The sequence below is a fragment of the Pseudorasbora parva genome, chromosome 22 (genome assembly GCF_024679245.1).
Source record: "Pseudorasbora parva isolate DD20220531a chromosome 22, ASM2467924v1, whole genome shotgun sequence".
NCBI classification, from domain to species: domain Eukaryota; kingdom Metazoa; phylum Chordata; class Actinopteri; order Cypriniformes; family Gobionidae; genus Pseudorasbora; species Pseudorasbora parva.
Window position 1 is genome coordinate 20,236,859 of NC_090193.1, and position 19,701 is coordinate 20,256,559.

The following is a 19,701-nucleotide window of genomic DNA, read 5'->3' on the forward strand; positions in this document are numbered from 1 at the left end:
GAGCTCCAGAGATGGGAGAAAGTTGTAGAAAGTCAACCATCACTGCAGCCCTCCACCAGCCGGGTCTTTATGCCTCCTCATTGTAAGACACATAAAAGCCTGCATTAAAATTGCTAAAAAAGACCTGAAGGACTCCAAGATGGTGAGAAATAAGATTCTCTGGTCTGATGAGACCAAGATAGAACTTTTTGGCCTTAATTCTAAGTGGTATGTGTGGAGAAAACCAGGCACTGCTCATCACATGTCCAATACAGTCTCAACAATGAAGCATGGTGGTGGCAGCATCATGTTGTGGGGGTGTTTTTCAGCTGGAGGGACAGGACGACTCGTTGCAATTGAGGGAAAGATGAATGCGGCCAAGAACAGAGATATCCTGGACAAAACCTTCTCCAGAGTGCTCAAGACCTCAGACTGGGCCGAAGGTTCACCTTCAAACAAGACAATGACCCTAAGCACACAGCTAAAATAATGAAGGAGTGGCTTCACAACAACTCAGTGACTGTTCTTGAATGGCCCAGCCAGAGCCCTGACTTAAACCCAATTGAGCATCTCTGGAGAGACCTGAAAATGACTGTCCACCAACGTCCACCATCCAACCTGACAGAACTGGAGAAGATCTGCAAGGAGGAATGGCAGAGGATCCCCAAATCTAGGTGTGAAAAACTTTGGCATCTTTCCCAAAAAGACTCATGGCTGTATTAGATCAAAAGGGTGCTTCTACTAAATACTGAGCAAAGGGTCTGAATACTTATGACCATGTGATAGTTCAGTTTTTCCTTTTTAATAAATCAAAAACGACAACAATTTTGTATTTTTCTGTCAATATGGGGTGCTGTGTGTACATTAATGAGATATTTTTTTTAGAACTTAAAAAAGAGTGAAAATGTAAGGGGGTCTCAACTATATATATATATATATATATATATATATATATATATATATATATATATATATATATGTATATGTATATGTATATATATATATATATATATATATATATGTATATATATATATATATATATATATATATATATATATATATATATATATATATATATATATATATATATATATATATATATATATATATATATATATATATATGAGAACGGCTTAACGAACCAATTCAATTCAAAAAAAAAAAATTGTCAGCATGGTCTGAAAATGATCTGGTTCAATTTTCGTGAAAATCAGAACAGTAGTTTAGGAGTTTGAAAAAGTAGTTTTTTTCTGAAAAATTCTAAATGGCAGAAAATATTTCATTTCTAGCCCTTATGGTTCAAAAGTTATAGCATAACTGTGAATGCAACTTTAGACAGATAGTGGCACTAGAGAGTTTGAGTTAGAGACTCCAAATTTGCTATGGTGACAGTAACAAAGTGCTATTGTGGTACTACGATGCCATGAGTCACAATGACCTGGCGTTGGTGCTGCCTGAAGTTGGACTAAATTTCTAACCAGCTAGCAATATTTCAAGTCAGACGGCAATCAGTCTGCACAGGGCCGCATGAATTCAAACACACCATTTGGCTCAAAAAATGAACTACAGAACTGAGCGCTTCAGGTATTAGACACAGTATAAACTTAATTTAAAAACCAACAGTGAGTATATTATTATAACAGACTTTAACAGTTCAATTAGTTAAACCACTGCATTTTTATATGTATTCCACTAGCCATCTGATCTCCATGCATCAGCGTGTCGGCTGTTTTTCCAGTGGGTTTTTGTGCTGGGTGTGTGTTTATGTCATCGCTGCACCTGCTCCAAACTCCACCAGGATGCTACAACATCTCATTAACGGGCCGTTTCAAACCAAACGCTCCTGCTTTCACTTCTGTTTTAATTAGAGAGGCTTTTTCAGAGGTCACATGAAATGAGCTTTTAATTAGTGTCAGCCATCAGTTGATTTCCTCTTTATTGAAGCCGTCTCTCTGGATACCTCTTTGTAGTTAATTGGATCAGAGAAGCACTCACAAATACACATACAAATCACTGTCAAAAGTTTGCAGCAGAAGAAAGTTTGTCAAACAAAAAGAAACTAACAAATATTTGAAAAGACGGCACGGTTGACTGCCAGCAGTGTATTCAGTCAGCACCTTTGTTGCATCCTCGTTTAATTAATAAAGGGTCATTAAGCACTCGTTGACAAAGGAGGATAATATACAGCCCCAGCTGGTGAGGGGGGAGCGAATCAAATGAGAGAATGAGAAAGGAGAGCCGACCATTTGGAAGTTTTACAATATGAGGGCATAGAACAAGTGCAATCGTGATTGAAACGGGAAGCGCAGGAGTAGCTATAAAGACTGACTCTAACTCTGTTAGGCATGGACAGATAAAAGAGAAGACACATGACAAGTGTTGGAGGAGTAAGCCTCAAGGGGCTTCCCCAAAAAGTTGGGTAAACTAAAATAATCCTTAATGAATTACTTATACACTGTATCGAAAAAAAGTATTGGGACACCTGACCATAACATCAACAGGAACTTTAATGTTCTGCATTGTAAACTTTAATGTAATGCATTTTAAAGACTTGGGGCCAGATTAGCTTGCAGCAGCACAAACCCCCTTTTTGGTGTTAAAAACTACTGTCAGGATTTACTAAAGACAGGCAGTAAAAAAATGGTGCTGAAAATGCATGGACAGGGTTATTTTTGCAGCTGATCTTTCTGCATATGCATTTGTAGGAGTTTCCCTTTCAGACGCAAAAATTATGGGAGGAGAGTATTTAAATGAATCACGCAAGGTGATTTAAAGGGTTAGTTCACCCAAAAATGAAAATTATCTCATGAATTACTCACCCTCATGTCGTTGGACACCTGTGAGACCTTCGTTCATCTTCAGAACACAAATGAAGATATTTTTGTTGAAAGCTGAAGGCTGAGAAAGGCTTCAGAAAGGCCTCCACTGGCATTCAGAACAGTGACTGACCCACTCACAAGACCCATAAAAGGCACTAAAGGCTTCGTTATAAAGTCCATCTCACTACAGTGGCTGTACAATAATTGTACCAAGCGGCGAGAACAGTTTTTGTGCGCAAAAAAAAAAAATCAAAATAATGACTTTATCTGCCAAGATATTGTCTTCCGTGTAGGTCTCGGACGTGAACTCACGCGATAGCGGCGCTCCTCCTCTTCCGGGTCATGTATTCGCTATGATTCGAACGGCAGAGCTGCGTCATATTCTCGCGCATGCATTGAGTTCACGTCAATAATTTGGTGTATTATATCGTTATTTTGATTTTTGTGCGCACAATAACTATTTTCGTCGCATTGTAAAATGATTGTACAGCCACTGTAGTGAGATGCACTTTGTAATGTAGCCTTTAGTGCCTTTTATGGGTCTTGTGAGTGGGTCAGTTGAAATGTACTAAATCCCAATGGAGGCCTTTTTGAAGCCTTTCTCAGCCATCAGCTTTCAACAAAAATATCTTCATTTGTGTTCTGAAGATGAACGAAGGTCTTACAGGTGTCCAACGGCATGAGGGTCAGTAATTAATGACAATTTTCATTTTTGGGTGAACTAACCCTTTAATACGGTTTGCACTTGTCAATTTACTGGTATGATTATTTACCACCCCAAAAAGCATTTCTTAAAGCAAATGCTAATTTGCGTTGCTCTTGGTAGATTGTGTTGGTCATTATTAGAGGTGCTGGTTATATAATTAGAATATCATCAAGTTGATTTATTTCACTAATTCCATTCAAAAAGTGAAACTTGTATATTATATTCATTCATTACACCAAGGTTATTATAGTTTTGCTTTTTGAAATTAGTTTTTATTTTATTATCGTTTTCAATTTTGCTACAAATTTCAGTTTAGTTTCAGTTAGTTTTACAAATGGTTTTGCTAGTTTTAGTTTAGTTTTTATTTTGCAAATACATTTCTATTTAGTTTTTATTTATTTAGTTTCAGTTTTAGTTTTAGTAATTATAGTTTAGCAGAGTAACCATAATGAAGTGTAGAGACCAAATCAAGGTTTTTAATTTCAGCAAAGTTTAATGTTTGCACAGATTAGAGTTTAATCTTACTAAACATCCTTAAGTGAAATAACTTGATAAACGGGCATTATTGTTTAAACCCAGGACGGTCTTACGAAACATGCATAAAGTTGGGTCTTCACCTTTGAGCAAAAAAGCTTGAGTCAAACTATGACCTATACAAACAACGATCTGGAGATTAAAAATAAAATAAATTATATTTTGATATTAAAAAATTATATTTGATATTTTTGACATAGATCCTCTGAGTATTAGCCTATCTTAAAGAACAAAATAAATGCAAAGTAAAATATAAAAGTAAAAATTATAAAATCCAGACAAACTCATTCATAACAATGATGAAATATTGTTAAACAATTAAAAGCTTATTTTAATTTCTTCAGTAGTAAAATGTAGGCAAGCAGCGTAAGACCACAGCTAAAGTCATCGGAATACAGCCAACACACACTGTTGTGCTCTGTGTGTGTGTGTGTGTGTGTGTGTGTGTGTGAGACCTGGTAATCCCTACGTTATGGGGACAAAATGTCCCCACAAAGATGAAGTAAAAATGCAGAATGTTTCCTGTGATGGGTAGGTTTAGGGGCAGTGTGTGTGTGTGTGTGTGTGTGTGTGTGTGTGTGTGTGTGTGTGATGGGTAGGTTTAGGGGCAGGGGCAGTGTAGGGGGATAGGATGTACAGTTTGTACAGTATGAAATCCATTACGCCTATGGAAAGTCCCCATAAAACATGGAAACACGACTGTGTGTGTGTGTGTGTGTGTGTGTGTGTGTTGTGCTATAATTGTAAAGGGGGCCAGTGTCCTCACTTATCTAGTAAAATATTATGATAACTGACTAATAAGGACATTTGACTGGTCCACTAGTTAAAAAGGCTTATAAATCGGCCAAAACATGTTTTTATTTAAATCTATTGTTTTGCACGTTCTTGGGATGGGTAGGTTTAGGGATAGGGATTGGGTTAGGGAATATAAAATATCATTAACCTGATATAAAATCAATGGAAGTCTATGCAATGTCCTCACTTATATAGTGAAACAAACGTGTGTGTGTGTATCCTGGTATTCCCTACTTTGTGGGGAAATGTCTCCACACAGATAATAATATAAAATAATGTAAATGATTATGATAACACCTTTGAGCCTGTCAATATTATGCAAACATGAAATCTCAAACGCACAGTAGGCTAGTACTTGCTACTATAGTTGCTGACTTTTGCGCCTGCGTCTCTCGTCGCGTAAGAAACGGCATTCTAAAACAGTGAGCTTAAGTTAAAAGAAGTTCAACGTGCATCTCATTACCTTGTGTTATTTCCCATTTCACTGCCACGGACGCATTGATTCTTTGTGAACTGCCGTTAAGCGATGTGTTGCCTGTCTGCACGCGTCCGTCACTCAGATCACTTCACGCGCCGTAGCGCATATATACAGACACTTCCTCAACCGCCACAGTCAGATTTTCCACATTAAAGAGAGCTTATTAATAACGAAAACGAATATTTATTTTTGCTAATTATTATTATTTTATTTCAGTTAGTTTTTTAGTAAGAGTAGTTAGTTTCGTTTAGTTTTAGTTTTTTATTTATTCAGATTTTTTAATTTTATTTCAGTTTACGAAAATGTTTTTTGACCAATAGTTTTAGTCTTAGTTTCAGTTTTCGTTTACGAAAATAACCTTGCATTACACACAGACTCATATATTTCAAACGTGTATTTATTTTAATGTTGATGATAATAACTGACAACTAATGTAAAACCACAATTCAATATCAATATTATAAGACCAATACACAGAAATAATTTTTAGAAAATCTTGGTCAACTGTAAAGTATGAACAAGATAAGTATGAGCTTGTACAGCACTGAATACTTAGTTGGGGCTCCTTTTGCCTGAATTACTGCAGCAATGTGGCGTGGCACTGAGTCGATCAATCTGTGGCACTGCTCAGGTGTTATGAGAGCTCAGGTTGCTCTGATAGTGGCCTTCAGCTCTTCTGCATTGTTGAGTCTGGCATATCGCATCTTCATCTTCACAGTACCCTATAGATTTTCTATGGGGTTAAGGTCAGGTGAGTTTGCTGGCCAATTAAGAACTGGGATAACATAGTCCTTAAACCTGGTACTGGTTGCTTTGGCACTTTGTGCATGTGGCAAGTCCTGTTGGAAAATGAAACCTGCATCTTCATAACGTTGGTTAGCAGCAGGAAGCATGAAGTGCTCTAAAACTTCCTGGTATATGGCTGCGTTGACCTTTGACCTCAGAAAAAACAGTGGACCAACACCAGCAGATGGCATGACACCCCAAACCATCACTGACTGTGGAAACTTTACACTGGACCTCAAGCAACATGGATTGTGTGCCTCTCCTCTCTTCCTCCAGACTCTGGGACCCTGATTTACAAAGGAAATGCAAAACTTCTGAACATAACTTAAGACCACTCAGCAGTCCCTTTTGTCTTTATCCATAAACAGCATAAAACAGCTGAAACCCATGTCTTGCATATGTCTGGGCGTAGTGGTTCTTGAAGTACTGACTCCAGCTGCAGTCCACTCTTTGTGAATCTCCCCCACATTTTTAAATGGGTTTTGTTTCACAATCTTCTCCAGGGTGTGGTTACTTATTGCTTCTACACTTTTTTTCTACCACATCTTTGCCTTCCAGTCGCCTCTCTATTAATGTGCTTGGACACAAAACTCTGTGAACTGCCAGCCTCTTTTCTCAATGACCTTTTGTGTCTTGCCCTCCTTGTGGAAGGTGTCAATGGTCGTCTTTTGGACAACTGTCAAGTCAGCAGTCTTCTTCATGATTGTGTAGCCTACAAAACTAGACTGAGAGATCATTTAAAGGTCTCTGCAGGTGTTTTGAGTTAATTCGCTGATTAGAGTGTGACACCAGGTGTCTTTAATATTGAACCTTTTCACAATATTTTCTGAGATACTGAATTTGGAATTTTCCTTAGTTGTCAGTTATAATCATTAAAATGAAAAGAAATAAACATTTGAAATATATCAGTCTGTGCGTAATGAATGAATATAATATACAAGTTTCACTTTTTAAATGGAATTAGTGAAACAAATCACATATTTTATGATATCCAGCACCTGTATGTTGTTCTTTAATTTGCGTGTTTTCAGTAGATCAGTCTATGTCATGCTAATTTCCCTGTTTAGTAAATCTGGCCCATTGACATAGCCCATTTGCAGCTATACCATCTTTCACACTGCTTTCTATAATATTTGTTGTGTTTCTGTTGGACTTTTTGCCCATTCATCCAGTAGCATTTGTTAGTTTAGACACTGATGTTTGATAAGAAGGCCTGGCTCACAATCTCCATTCCAGTTCAACCCAATGGTTTTTGATGGGGTTGAGGTCAAGGCTCTGTGTGGGCCAGTCACCAAACTCATCCAACCATGTCTTTATGGACCTTGCTTTGTGCACTGGTGCACAGTCATGCTGGCCTTCCCCAAATTGTTCCCACAAAGTTGGAAGCATAGCATTGTCCAAATTGTCTTGGTATGCTGAAGCATTAAAGTGATCATATTATTTTTTTGGGGGTGTATTTAAATATGCTTTCATTCTCGATTGTTCAAAAAACACATTATTTTTCATATATTTTACACTACAGGACCTCTCTCCCCAGTCTGTCTAGAAAAACACAGATTATTATTTTCCGTTTCGATGAAGCCCCTCCTTCCAAAATATGATGTGCTGTGATTGGTTAGCTGGCCCATTGTGTTGTGATTGACATCGCTTAGCGCATGTTTGAGAAATGTCACGCCCCTTACCATTACCGCAAGCTCTACTCAGATGTAAATATTAAGTATGCTGTCAATTTTAAACCAATTTAAGCCTAACTCGGATTTAAGAATGCTAGAGTACCATGCAGAAACGATTACATGCATCCAGTTTACAAGCATGGATTTCACAGGATGTTTTTTTTTTTTCTTATACATTTTAGATACAAAGTTATACACCATTTAATCATGATACTTGTTATAAGACTATGGTAACAGTAATCGATCAAAAAAACTGTGGTTAGTTTTTCTAAGTGGCGGCGAACAGGCTACATTAAACTATATCAACACTAATATTGGCTAGTAGGTGAGCTGAGGCAAACGGCTTTGCCCTTTTTTTTTACATCGTAGCAACAACATGAACCCTTTAATTGGAACTGTTAATAGAAAACGCAACTAGAAATAAAAAGACATGCTTACAAGTTGTGATACACAAACAACAGTTTGTCCCGACAAAGTGGAAAGTGCTCCATTTTAGGAGAAGCTTTGTGCGTAGCCTGCATTTTGAATCTGGAAGCTGCTTTCCGTAAAATGTGCAACACAGATAAACGTTGGGCGTATAACGTTCAGGAACAGTGTTTAAAATGAATGAATCGCTCTAAGTTCATCAGGCTTAGGACGGTCAAACAAAAGAGTTTTGAAGAAAACAACGACAACACCGTCTTCTTCTCTAAAGCAGCTCAACCAGGCCTTGTTCTTTTTTTTTGCGTATACCATGGACAGGGATTATTTAAATGAGTAACATTGTAACTTCACAAGATTTGTACAAAACAAATTTTAGTTCTTGGAAAGTGGACACTAAAATATCTCCCTTTGGAGTAGACTTTAAGCTTTGTAATCTTGCAGATCTTTCTTGTGCTCAAACAGCAACATTACACACTAACTGATTTCCTTTCAGTGGAAATAAGGGGCCTATAGCTAACACTTGAAAAACAGCCCCATTATCCCTCCTCCACCAAACTTCACAGCTGACACAATGCAGTCAGGTGCATAACGTTCTCCTGGCATCTGTTAAAACCAGACTCGCACATCAGACTGCCAAAAAGAGAAGTGTGATTCATCACTCCACAGAACACATTTCCACCCCTCTAAAGGTCCAGTGGCGGTATACTTTACACCACTCTACCCAATGCTTGGCACTGCACTTAGGCATGTAATGTGCTGCATGCATGCAGCTGATATTAATGCAGTGGAAGTTTGTAACACTTGAGCTATGGAATCAGCAGAGCATTGGCGATTTTTACACACCATATGCCTCAGCACTCGGTTACCCCGTTCTGTGATCGCGGTCTTCCGCTTCGTGACCGAGTTGCTGCTTTTCCTAAATGCTTCCACTTTCCAATAATACTTGCAGTTGACCATGGAACATCTAGCAGGGATAACATGTCACTGACTTATTGCAAAGGTGGCATCCTATCACAGAAATGCGCTTGAATTCACTGAGCTCTTTAGAATGTCCCATTTTTGTTCAATGCAAACCGTATGGCTAGGTGCTTGATTTTATACATTAGTGGGTCTGATTGAAACACCCCAGTTCAATAATTAAAGTGATAGTTCACCCAAATCATCATTTAGTTTTCTTTGTTCTGCTGAACACAAAGGAAGATATTTTAGAAGAATATTTGCAACCAAGCAGATCTCAGCAGCCATTGACTACTATAGTGGGGGTAAAATACGATGGTAGTCAATGGCTGCCGAGATCTGCTTGGTTACAAACATTCTTCTAAAATATCTTCCTTTGTGTTCAGCAAAACAAAGAAATTTATACAGGTTTGGAACAACTTTAGCGTGACCAAATGATGACAATTAACATCTTTGGGTGAAATATCCCTTTAAGAGGTGTGTCCCAATATGTTTTGCCCATATGGTATATGGTCACATTATGCTTTAAGCATAAGAAATTACTTTAAATCCCCTAAAACTTTAAATATGGAAATGGAAAGATATTTATTTTGACATATGCGAAATTAATCTAGGTAAAAGGCACAGATTAGAGCTATTTACAAATTGTAAAAGTTTTGATAGGAGGAGGGTATGCCACACAGATGAGGAACAAATAAAGGTCAGAAATAACGGCAGACATGGCATCGAAGAACAATAATAAAGCTGGGATAGAAAATTCAGAACTATTTCAGACAAGAAAAAGTGAAATACATTTTCATACAGAAAATCAAGTGTCACTTTTGTAGCCTTTTCCTTCTTTTCATCCTCCTCCAACTCAATTCCTTGTTAAGGAGACAAAGAGTAATTTAAATCGATCTAAAAGTGCTGCAATTACAGAATCCCAGGCTGCAGTTCTATAAGAGGGAAATGGATTTCTCTGCCTATCTGTGCTATATGACCAAACCATGAGACCTGAATATAAAGCGCTGACTAGATAAAAAAAAAACCCAACCACTTGAGAGCGCTTTCGGCCAACGTTTTCCCGTCAGCTTTGTTGTAAAACATATCCAACGCCGTCTTTTATGGTTCGCCCCAATAACGCCGTGCAGAAATCCATAAGACGAGCCCCTTTGTGAAGTTTTACAGTGACAGAAGGCAATCCTTTAGACGACAACACCTCCTAAAGCTCAAGGACGACAAGAGGTCAGGAAACCAGCAGACATATTCCTCAGGCAAGTTTCCCGGAAACTTCTACCTGACCTTGCGAAGTACCAAATGCAACTTCTGTATTAAACTCACACAGAAGACACACATAGCACATAGACGTCCATTTTAGGCTCCCACCATAACGTACTGAACTGGCAGCACATAATGAGTGAATAGTTCACGTGTCTGACAAGCCAAATACAGCACCATCTACAAAGCACATTGCTGGTTTATGAACTAATACATTTGTGGCTGTTACCTCTAAACGACACAATAAATAACCAATATTCCTGAACGGATGACTTGACCTTACTGTCCAGGAAGAAAATTGCGCTTTTCACAAAGAGGCTGGTGATCAGTTTCACGCTAAACTCAAAAGACAGATTCCCAAAGTGGCAATTACCGTTTTGACATCCATTCTGGGGGAAAAAAAGTGACTGAAATCCTTTCAAATCTCCAATTGAACAAATACAAGAGATAAGTATAAAGAAAGATGGCTCTTTATGTAATGAGATCAGGATATGGAATAGCTTTCAAACGACAATATGGCTGCTAGCTATTATTATCTGTTGTCTTTACATTCAGCATCATCTCAAGGGTTGCCGACAGACGATCCTAACGGTTTTCAGCTCATCTATATTTATACAAGAAAGCGGCACTAATTTCGGTCATTACATTTACCTTGCCCGACACACACACATTCAATGACCTCTGAATTATACAATGACGCGACAAGAGCGTATTCTAACTAGACTCAAACTCCACAGTGTAATCCATCAACACACTCGTATTTGACACGCTGAAGGAAGAGCTTGAAATAGGCAATTATTGAACCATCTCCTCGATTTACACCCATCCGCACTTCACCTTCACATGCAACTTTGTGGATACGCACGCCACGCCATGGCATCACAGTCAAAAATCAGCACTTTGCAGGCCTCGCAAAGTCGGTTTCGCCATTCTCGCCGTCAATTTGGGTGCGGGAAGAGAGAGGAGCGAGCGAATGAAAAAGTGTAAGAAGACGAGGAGAAAGCGAGACAGAGGTCTGTTGCTCGAGGCACTTGATCTGGTGCGGGCGTCCTCTCGGATCGCCTGACAGATAATCCATTAAATGTTTCAAGCCTCTGACAAGGATGGATTTCAGAAAACGTCCGTGAACGCGTGCTCTCACACGGTCCGGTGCTGTAATTACGGCCAGAGGTTTAAAAACACATTTTTCTTAATGATATTCTCGTTCACAGACAATTATTCCACAACAACTTCTCCAACTCTTCTCAAAACAAGCAAAGAGTGAAAAGAGAAAAATCATTCATTGAAATGTTTTATTTTCAATATTGTTGACTCATTTTAAATATACATTAACTTTGAAAATACATTCAAGATTTAAAAAAAGCTATTTATATTTATTGTAGGTGTTTAACTTGTAAACATCTTAATGATAGGCACAGTAGAAAAAAACTACACCACTCAATATTTATTAAAAAAAACCTAATTGAATATACATTATAATGCACTGAATATTTAACATGTAATTAGGAAACTTTATCAGTGTTGCATTTTCTGTTCAATAACCAATTAACAATACTTAGCGTTTTAAATTTTATACCCATAAAAAGTCTTATCACACCCTTATAAACAAGATAAATCTTAAATCAGACTGGGACGGTGATGATATATGGAGATTAAGAAATCAATATCAGATTTGAGATGTATTTCACAGTTCAGCCGTATAAAAACGAGGCTATTGCAGCACATGTATTATTTACTTAAGGCGATACATATTAATATGGAATGCAATTAAGCTGTTATTTATCTTTTTTTTTTTGTTTCATTTGAAAAAATAAATCCATACTTATAAACAATAAAGGAAACGTTCCATTAAAATGCTTAAAGTAAGGCAATGAAAGTTTAAGAGTTATTTATTTAACCATAGAGATTGCTGTATTCGGTTGACAGAAATGCAGGATATGCCTTGCATTTTCTAAGACAGCCCTGGATTTGAGACCTTGATTTTGGGGTGTGTTAAGAGGGTCTCAACCATAGTTCTGTCCCTGGAAAAGCTGGCCAGTCTCTACCAGGATGGTATGTAGCTGTGGTTCAGAAGTGGCTTCTCAGGTATTGTGTGCAGTTTTCTCTGTGAATGAAGAGGCTGTTTTGTTTATGGCATGATGATGCAGGCCACAGCTCTATTGGTGTATGTGTGTAATAATGGTATGGCTGTTTTGAGAATGTGTGAATGCACGTATGATTTTATTTCCTGGCAATGGCTGCAACAGCTTTCCTGGCCGCATCATCGAGGTCGATGGCAGAGGTGATGGGCAGCCCACTCTCAGACAGGATTCGCTTCGCCTCCTGAACATTGGTTCCTGAACATGAAAACAAAAGCAGACATTTTGGTTAATGGGGATTTTTGAGCCTTCACTTTTATTCTCAAAATATATTTTAATTGGTTAGTTTTTATTTATTGGTATATATATATATATATATATATATATATATATATATATATATATATATATATATATATATATATATATATATATATATATATATATATATATATATATATATATATATATATATATTAGTGCTATTTTGCAGTCACCCTGTCCCATGTGCAGAAAAACACCCGCAAAGCATGATGCTACCACCCCCATGCTTCACAGTAGGGATGGTACTCCTCATTCTTTTTCCTCCAAACACGTTTAGTGGAATAATGACTAAAAAGTTCTATTTTTGTCTCATCTGACCACATGACTTTCTCCTATGACTCCTCATGATCATCCAAATGGTCATTGGCAAACTTAAGACGGGCCTGGACATGTGCTGGTTTAAGCAGGGGAACCTTCCGTGCCATGCATGATTTTAAAACATGACGTCTTAGTGTTTTGTCTCTAGTGTCTTTGAACAGCTCTATGGTCTTGGCCATGTTAGTACTTGGATTCTTACATATATTTTATGGGGTGGACAAGTGTCTTTATGCAGCTAATGACCTCAAACAGGTGCCTCTAATTTAGGATAATAAATGGAGTGGAGGTAAACATTTTAAAGGCAGACTAACAAGTCTTTGAAGGTTAGAATTCTAGCTTATAGACAGGTGTTCAAATACTTATTTGCAGCTGTATCATACAGATAAATAGTTAAACAATCATATATTGTGATTTCTGGATTTTTTTTTTTTAAGATGATGTCTCTCACAGTGGACATGCACCTACGATGACAATTTCAGACCCCTCCATGATTTCCAAGAGGGAGAACTTGCAGTAGACTTAGACTTAGAAAACTTTAATGTCCTCAGAAAGGCAATTTGTTATGCAGTACAGACATATTGACACAATCCACAATACAAACGTTATCCACATGCACAATAAAAATAGAAAATAAAATAAAAATACAAAAAAAATAATAATAAAAAAAAATAAAAACTTTCACATATGTTCTCCAGTCATACCCCTCCCCCATACCTTATTTGATTGTGTTATTGCCATTGGAATGAATGAGTTTTTAGCTTGGTTTGTTCTAACCTTATGGTATCTATATCTACGACCAGAAGGGAGAGGCTTGAACTCCACTGAAAGTGGATGGGTTGTATTCATGCAAACCTTGTCTGCCTTCTGTGCCAATCTCATTAGATATCGTTGGTACAGGTCTACCTGTTGTGTACCAATAATTTTTCCACAGGCTTTAACAATCTTCCCCAATTTGTCCCAATTAGGACAAGTATCAGGATGTTCAAATACTTATTTTTCTCACTGTATGTATGTGTGTGTGTGTGTGTGTGTGTGTGTATATATATATATAATAAATAATAATAATAATAATAATACATTTTATTTATAATGCACTTTATATTAAACAAAATCTCAAAGTGCTATATATATATATATATATATATATATATATATATATATATATATATATATATATATATAATTAAATATAGATTTTAGCTACGTTTAAGACAAATTAGGTCTATAATATCAACCATAGCAATTGAAAATATAACTAAAATTATATAGATCAATATAATATATTATTGTGAAAAATATAATAATGATTCTTATCAGTATCAGCCTAAATTTTAATATCAGTGCATTCTTACAATAAGGCCTAAGAACGAAAATCTGGCTAGACTTTCTCAAAACGCTGTGACTAGCAAGGGCTGAGTTTGAGGAGTGCGTCTCTGCTGGTTTGAAGAATCAGTGGTGTAGAAAATGCTTTCGGATCGTTCCATTGGCTGAAAAGGACAGGAAATGTTCCATTGGCTGAATGGCAATGGTGGTGTTAGCTCCATTGGCTGAAAACGCTCTGTTCGCTGGCCGGGGGGACGTGTCGTGCCAGCTGCAGAGGTCCCGACTGAGCAGGCGCTGTATCATTTTGCTTGGGCTGCCTTTGCGGTCTCCACAGTGACTCTGAATGTCACTGAACTACGGCCCCCTGACACAGGGCCAGGGCCCGGGGCCAACACAATAAAACAAATCAGAAAACTACTCCACAGGGGTCAAAAGGATGAGGATGGATTGAGAAGAGCAGAAAAAAAACAAGGAGGAAAAGGAATGCAAAGGTGTGAGATGTGAGGAATAACAGACAGAGCACATGTTGAGCAGCTGCTGATGACAGAAGTGATGATTTCACAGGTGAATGTGCAGCTCCGGGGAGAAAATATCACACTCACAGAAAATGTGTGTGTCAAAAACAAATATATAAAAGATGGAGATATCTCTCTCTCTCTCTCTCTCTCTCTCTCTCTCTCTCTCTCTCTCTCTCTCTCTCTCTCTCTCTCTCTCTCTCTCTCTCTCTCAATTTTATAAATGGTTACATTATTATTATTAATATGTAATGCCTTAATTAATTATTCATATACTCATTTAAACAATGACTTTTCTATTTAACAATTATACATTTCATTTTTATTTTATAAACCTTAATACATTTGAATATTTTATATAATTATTCATATACTATTTTTTTTTAAACTATGATACATTTTAATTTAATTAAATGTATGTATATAAGCAGTTTTACATTTGATTTAATGTTTTATTTAATTATTCATATCCTTTAACATTATTTTCTTATTTAACTATTATACATTTCACTTTAAACCTTATTATAATTGAATATTTAAATTATTCATATACTTATTACATTTTGTTTTTTACTAATATATATTTTATTTTAATAATGAGGCTTGAACTTGCATCCCGCATGAGCACCATAGATCAACATGCTAGCTGCTAAGAGGCCTCCAATTTGTCATCCATTTATGAAGCATGTGGCAGAAATTGTTTACAAGCATGCGTTATCCTGCATATTGTCCTACATATACATCTGAACATTATCAGATTGGCTCTGAAGCTTTACCTGTGTGAGAATGTCTTTTAATGCAACCGAGTTTATATATACATATAGGCCTATATATTTAGGCTATATACCTGTAAACATATCATCTCTATTCCCATGTATTCTACACATCTGTCTGTGTGAGTGTGTTGTTGTTGTCCTGCAGTGTAATTATGATAATACTCACTCTCTCAGGAGAGAGGATGTTTTAATCAATAGCAGTTTCATGAGGAATTCAATTACCAGCACCACTTAACTACTGATATTTCAGCGCTTTTGTCCGCTCGCACAATAACTCATTTCCAACACGTCTCCCACATTTGGCAGCACAAAACAATCAATTGTATAATTTCATTAGCAGAGGACGAGGGCGAGCAGGGCCGTGTGCTGGGAGTATAGAATATCCGCCGACCGCCACTGCTTCACAATGCTGAGTCGTCTAAGGGCAACGAGAGCAAACTTAAACAAAAGCCATGAAACACACTCGCATATATACACACAAAGACGCACGAGACTGCTCTGATCGACGGCATATTTCTATGGCCTTGTGCGTTGCATGTGCTCTTTTTAAGCATCGGTATACACACAGAACGAGTTGTAAATGTGGTAATATCTCTCTCTCACACACACACACACACACACACACACACACACACACACACACACACACACACACACACACACACACACACACACACACACACACACACACACACACACACACACACACACACACACACACACACACACACACACACACACACACAGTATATTTATCTCAGCATCTAAGAGCTGACATGCACACAGGTCTGTACTCATTTATTGCCACTAGGTGCTGCTAGAGACCAACTTAACACCAAAACCAACCAGAATGGATCAATATGGAATGGCCTCTGCCTCTGAACAAAGCTTACATTAGAATAACTCATCTTTAAACATACATACTCATTATGGAACTGACAGAATGTGATTTTAAGTATGCACACTAAATAATGAGTTTCGAAAGGGGCTTAGCCTTACTGAAAACTACAGAAGCACAGGTTATTTTCACATATACAGCATTAACCTGACACTACTCTTCTGAAAGTATGCGGCCAATTTTTTTTTAAATGAATAACTTTAAAATGAACTTTTCAACATTGATAATAAGAATTTTTTCTTGAGTATCAAATCAGCATATTAAAATGATTTCTGAAGGATCATGTGACACTGAAGACTGGAGTAATGATGCTGAAAATTTGGCTTTGATCACAGGAATTAATTCCATTTTAACATATATCAAATAGAAAATGGTTATTTTAAACTGTACAGTTTTTACTATGTTTTTGATCCAATAAATGCATTCATGAGCATAAGAGAAATGAAGATAATATCATTATTCCACATATATGATTTGCCTTTAATTATTGTATGACTTCCAAAAACAGTGATGCACATCCTATTTTAGGATATTTTCATACTTTCTAATTTCAGCAATAATCTTATGATATTTTTGGTACAACCAAGCTATTTGCATTATTGATAAAAAATATAAACATTTTATATCAAATCTGACGACAATTGTAATAATTATTTATGCATCTGCAGTATATGACATATATAGTCCATACATTTACATTGGCAGTGAGAATATGTAATATATGCAACCTCTTTTAGTAAATCAATGCCAATATGTGTGTTAATGCTAACTGAGGTGTTTGACAAAATGATTATTTTCAACATTAAAGTTGTTGAGGCAAGCTTAAAGAGTGGTTCATTTTTGACTCGAAACATCAGTATCAGCTTTTAAACATAACAATCATGACCAGAGAACTAATAAACATATGGTCTTTCTTGGAAAGGTGGGACTTGCGGAGAGGCTGGGGTAAGAGATGGACCTGAATCAATAGGCAGCTAATACAACTAAACTCCAAGCTGGGAACCATCTTATAGCGATCTGTCAGACATGATCAGCCACAGACAGAGAGACTGAATAGGCGATCGATCAGTAAGCAGCATGCTGCTCTTACACCCATTACTAAGGGCGTTCAGGCCACTGTGGCTAATTCACTTTTCCAGAGAGGGCAGGCGAATCTGAGCCAGTATTGCTTTAAGGCATTTTCATTTGGATGGAAAATGTTTTGTGAAAATTGTGTGTCAGTAATTACTTTCGCACTATTTATGATATGAAGGCTTTTAGCCATTTAATTTAAAGGAGCAATTTACTCACAAACACAGACACACAATTATATATATATATACACACACATATATACACTCTCAGGAAAAAAGGTACAGTGCTGTCACTGGGGCAGTACCCTAAAGTACAAAAGTGAAAAGGTACATCTTTGTACCTTACTCACCCCTAAATGGTACATATAAGTACCTTAAAAGGCACATATCAGTACTTTAAGAGTGCAAATTATTACCTTAAAAGGTACATAGTAGAACCTTAAAGGTACATATTAGTACATATTACCTTTACCGCCCCAGTGACAGCAATGTAGCTTTTTTTCTGACAGTGTATATATTATATTATATTATATATATATATATATATATATATATATATATATATATATATATATATATATATATATATATATATATATAATACATATATATATAATATATATAATACATACACACACACACACACACACACACACACACACACACACACACACACACACACACTTTTTTCTATATAAAAAAGATTAAATAACATTTATTTTAATGAAAAGCATTAATTAAACAATTATTTATATAATAATTAATTCACACAAATACATGTGTTAAAATATTCAAAATCTATGGGGATTTGAATCACAACAGTAGGACATTTTGACATCAGTGCTGTTTTTCATGCAATTACAATGTGAAAGGCTTTTTTAAGCTTGCAAAAACAATGTAAACGTGTCATGAAAGTGGTACAAATGCTTTCCTCTAAAGTCATATGCGAAAAAGACAAATGACACTATCTTCTTGACATCTGTCTTTGGGGCATTTGTGAGAGAAGAACTGATGTCAGTAAACAAAGTGGTTTTTTTTGTAGTTTTTTTTAAATCTGGTGCATTCACGAGACAGCTTATAAGTTCAACTCATTAGGCCCTATCATACACCCGTCGCAATGCGACACCAGGCACAACGCAAGTGTTTATTGCTAGTTTCAGCAATGACGCAGTTATCATTTTCAAGTCCAGTGCCACGTTGTTTAAAAAACACATGTATTTACGCCCATCTGTTCCCCCATGGGTGTTCTGGTCTGAAAACAAGGCGTGTTCAGGCGCATTGAGGGCATGTTGTTTTTTTGAAGCAACTCAAAATTACTGCGCCATTGACCAAAACCTGCTCTAATGTCAATGGAGCAATATGTTTTATTATTTAAAGTGTGCGTTAGTAATATGCACCTATAGGTAATACACTCTGCTTATTACACACACAGAAGCACGGACATTTTTAAATATATAAAAATAAAAGGATTCCTCTTTGGAGAAGCGTTGTCTTTCTGCCTCCAAATTCTGCAATGTAAACGGTGGAAGAGCAAATGGCTTTCAAGGGGAATGGGAGATGAGACTCTGATTGGTTAAATTGCACACTACACCCAAAACACACCCATGGCTCATTAACCCTCATTAACTGCCCGCGGCTAAAAATAACTTAGAATATTAAAACAAATTAAAAATTAAAAATATCTTTCTAAGATGTTTAATAACTTTTAAACTGCTAATCAACTCTGTATGCTGTAAAATGCACTGTAGAATCTCAGCTTTTCAGTATCACATTGATCATTCAGAGGCTCTGTAGTGAGCGTGGATGCGTCATCAAAATCTGCAACATTGATTCATTAAGGGATCAATTAAGGTTGTTCCCCTGAGCCAAACAGAAACGATTGTCATTAGTCCCCATAAAATTGGAACTTTAAATGAACTAGATTTAAAATTGTTTAAAATGATATATGGCACTTGATGCTAACTGCTAGAATGAGTGAGAAAAACAAA

The 19,701-nt window shown here is 36.7% G+C and overlaps 1 protein-coding gene across 1 annotated transcript in view; it reads right to left on the reverse strand.

The window, feature by feature from the left end:
* Positions 1 to 11,686: 11,686 nt before the first annotated feature.
* suclg2 (succinate-CoA ligase GDP-forming subunit beta) overlaps positions 11,687 to 19,701 on the reverse strand; it is a 160,852-nt gene continuing 152,837 nt past the window's right edge. Inside the window, exon 11 of the mRNA XM_067432119.1 lies at positions 11,687 to 12,744. Coding sequence (XP_067288220.1) covers positions 12,629 to 12,744 — 116 coding nt within the window. The 3' untranslated portion in view covers positions 11,687 to 12,628. The remainder of the gene's footprint in view (positions 12,745 to 19,701) is intronic.